Here is a 7,518-nt window from a genome sequence, read left to right as displayed (position 1 = left end):
GCCAATTCATTTTGGATGGGAAAAATTGCCCGGAAAACCTGGAATTCTGGGAAATTTTTGGAATTTGTCAAGCACTTTGAAGTTGGAACGGTTTGAATCGGGTGAAAAATGTGAAAGGTAGAGCGCGCCAATTTCAACACCCCCAAATTTGGTAAGGAAAACTATGATTGAATGTTACGATCAAACAGCTTGTGTGTAAACAAAAAAGCACAATGCTTACAGTACAAACACTTTGTAGGGCGCAACATAACACATTCAGCTTCCTGGAAAAGGCTACTTCCTGGTTAGACAACATACAATAGTATGTTGAAGGGTGTATGTTCAGGTAGAAAACACTCTAACGTAAACTAAGGCTCCGCTCTTCCAAAATGCGCTAGCTTAGCGCTCATTTACACTGGATTTGCCATACACAGGCTACTATTAGCATTAGCGATTTTACATGGCGATTTCAACACCTCCAAATTTGGTATGGAAAACTATGATAGAATGTTACAATCAAACCGTGTGTGTGTGTAAAAAGCACAATACTTACAGTACAAACACTTTGTAGGGTGCAACATAACACATTCAGCTTCCTGGAAAAAGCTACTTCCTGGTTAGACAACATACAATAGATAGCCTATACCTGGAACTGCTACAATATGTTATGATTGACATTTTAGCTCATATTAGGGATGGTTACTTAATTCGGTACTTTTATAGGCACAGAACGAATTCCATCCGTATAATCGGCTATCAATTCACGTAAAATTAAACATTGCCATATTTTGACACCCTTTGTTGCACGTGACGTCACGTCCGGTTGCAGGCTAAACACCGGCTAACGTAAACAATCAGTCAAGCGGCACTCGAGCAGCTCAGTCAAACTACGTAATGTCAGGTAGAAAACGCAGTAATTTAAACTAAGGCTCCGCTCTTCCAAAATGCGCTAGCTTGATGCTCATTTACACTGGATTTTGCCATAGACAGGCTACTATTAGCATTAGCGATTTTACATGGCGACCTCCAAATTTGGTAAGGAAAACTATGATTGAACGTTACAATCAAATAGCTTGTGTGCAAAAAAGCACAATACTTACAGTACAAACACTTTGTAGGGCGCAACATAACACACTCAGCTTCCTGGAAAAAGCTACTTCCTGGTTAGACAACATACAATAGATAGCCTGTACCTAGAATTGCTACGATATGTTATGATTGACATTTTAGCTCATCTCAAAATTCTTATTAGGGATGGTTACTTAATTCGGTACTTTTATAGGCACAGAACGAATTCCATCCGTATAACCGACTATCAATTCACGTAAAATTAAACATTGCCATATTTTGACACAGGCTAAACACCGGCTAACGTAAACAATCAGTCAAGCAGCACTCGAGCAGCTCAGTCAAACTACGTAATGTTGCAATTTTCTACACCAGGTAGAAAACACTCTTAAAGTAAACTAAGGCTCCGCTCTTCCAAAATGTGCTAGCTTGACGCTCATTTACACTGGATTTGCCATAGACAGGCTACTATTAGCATTAGCGATTTTACATGGCGATTTCAACACCTCCAAATTTGGTAAGAAAAACTATGATTGAATGTTACAATCAAAAAGCTTGTGCGTAAAAAGCACAATACTTACAGTACAAACACTTTTTAGGGCGCAACATAACACATTCAGCTTCCTGGAAAAAGCTACTTCCTGGTTAGACAACATAAAATAGATAGCCTGTACACTACTGCCATCTAATGTCTTGGAAGTGCAACTACATTGCAAATGAGACTCAAATGTGTAAAGAAAACAAAACCCATACAAAAGTAACAAAAATTGGTACCGGTATCGATTCCCAGGTAACAGGAATTGGCACCGTATCGGTATCCCTAATTCCCATGTTTTTATGTGGAAGTCTTGTATTTCCGAAAGGCCGTTAAAGGAAGTGGAACTTTTATCCGGACAGGAAAAAGTACTCACGGAAGGGGTTGGCCAGCTTCCTGACCGTCAGGGTGAAGCCGCTGCCGGCGTTGTGCAGGCGGAAGAAGATCATGGCCACGTTTTGCGACGAGCGCACGCTTCTTCTGGCGGAGGCGGAGTCACAAAAGCCCACGTAGCGCTCGTGCGGGGCCAGCGTGTGGTCCTGGGAGCTGGGGAACTTCTCCCCCTTCATCACCCAGCCGTCAAACACCTGCAGGGGACGAAGCGGTCAGGACGACCGGGACCGCCCGGCGGTGGCGGCAACCTCACCGTGATGAAGTCTCCACCCTGGCAGTCGATGTCCACGCTGTCGTACTCCACGCTGATGACCTCGTGGGGCTCCGCCATGAAGAAGGCGGCGCAGCTGAGCTGGGGCTGCTCCGCCGTGAAGGTGAAGCGACCCTCCACCGACACCATGTCCAGACAACCTGCCACACGTCCACACCGGTTAGCTGCTTCTCCTTCTTTTCACGCTTTGGAGGCGTAACGTGTGTGGGTATTCACATGCGACGCCCACCTCCGTCGCCCAATTGTGGATGTCCGACAAATATTTGACGCGTCACACCGTACGTACGTCAGAAAAATGGTCGGAAAATATAAGAGAAACACATACAGTAAGTTAGTTTTGTTAAAGACTGAATTGTCATAGGTAATTACAAAACCACGTAGATTACTTTGTTAAAAAAACAAATGATCGGAAATGATTGCAAAAATGCGTACAGTAAATTAGCTCTGTTGAGGACAGAATTGTAGTAGGTAGTTACAAAAACACATACCGTAAGTTACCTTTGTTAGAGACTAAATTGTCAGAAATTATTGTAAAAACATGCATAGTAAATTAGGTTTGTTTAAGACTAAATTATCGCAAATAATCGCAAAAACACGTACAGTAAATTTTATTTGTTAGTGACTAAATTATTGCAAAAAACACGTACAGTAAATTAGGTCCATTAAAGACTAAATTGCCGTAGATGATTGCAAAAAACATGTACAGTAAGTTAGGTTTGTTAAAAACTCAATTGTCAAAGCAAAATAACAAAACCACGTTTGTTAAGAAATTGTCGGAAATGATTGCAAAAACATGTAGCATGCATTAGTATGTGATTGCAAAAACACGTACGGTAAGTTAGCTAAGTTGACCTAGATGATTACAAAACAAGTACAGTAAGTTAGATAAATTGACGTAGATGATTACAAAAACACGTACAGTAAGTTAGCTAAGTTGACATAGATGATTACAAAAACACGTACAGTAAGTTCGCTAAGTTGACATAGATTATTACAAAAACACGTACAGTAAGTTAGCTAAGTTGACGTAGATGATTACAAAACACGTACAGTAAGTTAGCTAAGTTGACGTAGATGATTACAAAAACACATACAGTAAGTTAGCTAAGTTGACGTAGATGATTACAAAAACATGTACAGTAAGTTAGCTAAGTTGACGTAGATGATTACAAAAACACGTACAGTAAGTTAGCTAAGTTGACGTAGATAATTACAAAAACAAGTACAGTAAGTTAGATAAATTGGCGTAGATGATTACAAAAACACGTACAGTAAGTTCGCTAAGTTGACGTAGATTACAAAAACACGTACAGTAAGTTAGCTAAGTTGACGTAGATGATTACAAAAACACGTACAGTAAGTTAGCTAAGTTGACGTAGATGATTACAAAACACGAACAGTAAGTTAGCTAAGTTGACGTAGATGATTACAAAACACGTACAGTAAGTTAGCTAAACTGTCGTAGATTACAAAAACATGTACAGTAAGTTAGCTAAATTGACGTAGATGATTACAAAAACACGTACAGTAAGTTAGCTAAGTTGACGTAGATGATTACAAAAACACGTACAGTAAGTTTGCTAAGTTGACGTAGATGATTACAAAAACACGTACAGTAAGTTAGCTAAGTTGACGTAGATGATTACAAAAACACGTACAGTAAGTTTGCTAAGTTGACGTAGATGATTACAAAAACACGTACAGTAAGTTTGCTAAGTTGACGTAGATGATTACAAAAACACGTAAAGTAAGTTAGCTAAGTTGACGTAGATGATTACAAAAACAAGTACAGTAAGTTAGATAAATTGACGTAGATGATTACAAAAACACGTACAGTAAGTTAGCTAAGTTGACGTAGATGATTACAAAAACACATACAGTAAGTTAGCTAAGTTGACGTAGATGATTACAAAAACACATACAGTAAGTTAGCTAAGTTGACGTAGATGATTACAAAAACATGTACAGTAAGTTAGCTAAGTTGACGTAGATGATTACAAAAACACGTACAGTAAGTTAGCTAAGTTGACGTAGATGATTACAAAAACAAGTACAGTAAGTTAGATAAATTGGCGTAGATGATTACAAAAACACGTACAGTAAGTTCGCTAAGTTGACGTAGATTACAAAAACACGTACAGTAAGTTAGCTAAGTTGACGTAGATGATTACAAAAACACGTACAGTAAGTTAGCTAAGTTGACGTAGATGATTACAAAACACGAACAGTAAGTTAGCTAAGTTGACGTAGATGGTTACAAAACACGTACAGTAAGTTAGCTAAACTGTCGTAGATTACAAAAACATGTACAGTAAGTTAGCTAAATTGACGTAGATGATTACAAAAACACGTACAGTAAGTTAGCTAAGTTGACGTAGATGATTACAAAAACAAGTACAGTAAGTTAGATAAATTGACGTAGATGATTACAAAAACACGTACAGTAAGTTAGCTAACTTGACGTAGATGATTACAAAAACACATACAGTAAGTTAGCTAAGTTGACGTAGATGATTACAAAAACACATACAGTAAGTTAGCTAAGTTGACGTAGATGATTACAAAAACATGTACAGTAAGTTAGCTAAGTTGACGTAGATGATTACAAAAACACGTACAGTAAGTTAGCTAAGTTGACGTAGATGATTACAAAAACAAGTACAGTAAGTTAGATAAATTGGCGTAGATGATTACAAAAACACGTACAGTAAGTTCGCTAAGTTGACGTAGATTACAAAAACACGTACAGTAAGTTAGCTAAGTTGACGTAGATGATTACAAAAACACGTACAGTAAGTTAGCTAAGTTGACGTAGATGATTACAAAACACGAACAGTAAGTTAGCTAAGTTGACGTAGATGATTACAAAACACGTACAGTAAGTTAGCTAAACTGTCGTAGATTACAAAAACATGTACAGTAAGTTAGCTAAATTGACGTAGATGATTACAAAAACACGTACAGTAAGTTAGCTAAGTTGACGTAGATGATTACAAAAACACGTACAGTAAGTTTGCTAAGTTGACGTAGATGATTACAAAAACACGTACAGTAAGTTAGCTAAGTTGACGTAGATGATTACAAAAACACGTACAGTAAGTTTGCTAAGTTGACGTAGATGATTACAAAAACACGTACAGTAAGTTTGCTAAGTTGACGTAGATGATTACAAAAACACGTAAAGTAAGTTAGCTAAGTTGACGTAGATGATTACAAAAACACGTACAGTAAGTTAGCTAAGTTGATGTAGATGATTACAAAAACACGTACAGTAAGTTCGCTAAGTTGATGTAGATGATTACAAAAACACGTACAGTAAGTTAGCTACGTTGACGTAGATGATTACAAAAACATGTACAGTAAGTTAGCTAAGTTGACGTAGATGATTACAAAAACACGTAAAGTAAGTTAGCTAAGTTGACGTAGATGATTACAAAAACACGTACAGTAAGTTAGATAAATTGACGTAGATGATTACAAAAACACGTACAGTAAGTTAGCTAACTTGACGTAGATGATTACAAAAACACGTACAGTAAGTTTGCTAAGGTGAGGTAGATGATTACAAAAACACGTACAGTAAGTTTGCTAAGTTGACGTAGATGATTACAAAAACACGTACAGTAAGTTGAGGTAGAAGATGACAAAAGCACTTATTGAGGATGTTGAGTTGGTACAGTAGGTGAGAATGAGTGTTCAGGTCAGGTCAGGTTAGGTCAGGGCAGGTGTGTTGTACGGCTACACTCCAAGTGGTAAAGTGACTTACGCAGGGGTCTCCGGTACATGATGAACTCTGCTGGCGTTTCCCTGCGCAGCTCGGAGTTGAAAAAGGAATAGAGTTCATCCGTCAGGATGTCGTTGTCCTGCCCGGAGGAGAAAAGAGGGAGTGAGATGCGTGACGACGACGATGATGATGATGATGATGATGATGATGATGATGACGATGAGGATGATGATATACCTCAAGGTATCTGCAGTCTCCCTTGAGGACGCTCAGACTCAAGAGCAGGATGAAGACCTGCTGCCGGAAGGTGCGCTCCATGTCTGCAAGTCCAAGGCGCAGCGAGTCGGGGAGGAGCTTTTATAAGTTCTCCGAGGACCACCTGACACATGTGGGACACCCCCGAGCCCCCCGCTGATGGCGTAGTTGTGACGAGGGCCAGGAGTGACACGAGGAGGAGGAGGAGGAGGAGGAGGGAGGAGATGATCCGTAAAGAAGATCACACAAGACATGATGGAGGACTAATCCTGTCGGGGGGAAAACTGTTCTTGGAGGAGAAGAAGAAATTAAATGGCTTTACTAAAGCCCCCAAGTGACGCACACACCAGTCCAAACATTATTAAACATTATTATTAACATTATAAAACATTGTTATTAAACATTATTATTAACATTATAAAACATTGTTATTAAACATTGTTATTAAACATTATTATTGAAATTATAAAACATTGTTATTAACATTATTAAATGTTATTATTAACATTATAAAACATTGTTATTAACATTATTAAACATTATTATTAACATTATTAAACATTATTAAACATTGTTTTTAACATTAGTAAACGTTATTATTAACATTATAAAACATTAACATTATAAAACATTGTTAATAACATTATAAAACGTTATTAACATTATAAAACATTATTAAACATTATTAACATTATAAAACATTTTTATTAACATTATAAAACATTGTTATTAACATTATTAAACGTTATTAACATTATAAAACATTGTTATTAACATTATTGTTAACATTATAAAACATTATTAACATTATTAAACGTTATTAACATTATAAAACATTGTTATTAACATTATAAAACATTGTTATTAATATTATTAAACGTTATTAACATTATAAAACATTGTTATTAACATTATTAAACGTTATTAACATTATAAAACATTGTTATTAACATTATTAAACATTATTAACACTATAAAACATTGTTATTAACATTATTAAGCATAATTATTACATTATAAAACATTGTTATTAACATTATTAAAGATTATCAACATTATAGAACATTGTTATTAACATTATTAAACATTATTAAAAGTATAAAACATTGTTATTAACATTATTAAACGTTATTTTTAACATTAAACACTAACATTATTAACATTATAAAACATTGTTATTACCTTATTAAACATTATTATTAACATTATAAAACATTGTTATTAACATTATTAAACATTATTAACTTTATAAAACATTGTTATTAACATTATTAAACTATTATTACGTTATAA

General features: G+C 36.0%; 1 protein-coding gene and 1 long non-coding RNA gene across 2 annotated transcripts in view; one reads left to right on the top strand and one right to left on the bottom strand.

Annotated features, from left to right (window-relative positions):
• LOC133656363 (uncharacterized) overlaps positions 1 to 6,185 on the top strand; it is a 13,879-nt gene extending 7,694 nt beyond the window's left edge. Inside the window, exons 2-3 of the long non-coding RNA XR_009827132.1 lie at positions 1,945 to 2,405; positions 6,062 to 6,185. This is a non-coding gene — a long non-coding RNA (uncharacterized LOC133656363). The remainder of the gene's footprint in view (positions 1 to 1,944; positions 2,406 to 6,061) is intronic.
• Positions 1 to 6,291, bottom strand: part of crhbp (corticotropin releasing hormone binding protein) — a 16,759-nt gene extending 10,468 nt beyond the window's left edge. Inside the window, exons 1-4 of the mRNA XM_062057425.1 lie at positions 6,208 to 6,291; positions 6,013 to 6,109; positions 2,229 to 2,386; positions 1,959 to 2,169 (exon numbers count right to left, since the gene is read on the bottom strand). Coding sequence (XP_061913409.1) covers positions 1,959 to 2,169; positions 2,229 to 2,386; positions 6,013 to 6,109; positions 6,208 to 6,288 — 547 coding nt within the window. The 5' untranslated portion in view covers positions 6,289 to 6,291. The remainder of the gene's footprint in view (positions 1 to 1,958; positions 2,170 to 2,228; positions 2,387 to 6,012; positions 6,110 to 6,207) is intronic.
• Positions 6,292 to 7,518: the final 1,227 nt, after the last annotated feature.

Source organism: Entelurus aequoreus, linkage group LG08, assembly GCF_033978785.1.
Source record: "Entelurus aequoreus isolate RoL-2023_Sb linkage group LG08, RoL_Eaeq_v1.1, whole genome shotgun sequence".
Taxonomy (NCBI): Eukaryota; Metazoa; Chordata; class Actinopteri; order Syngnathiformes; family Syngnathidae; genus Entelurus; species Entelurus aequoreus.
Note: the sequence above shows the minus strand (reverse complement) of the source record. Positions and strands in the feature narration are given on the sequence as shown.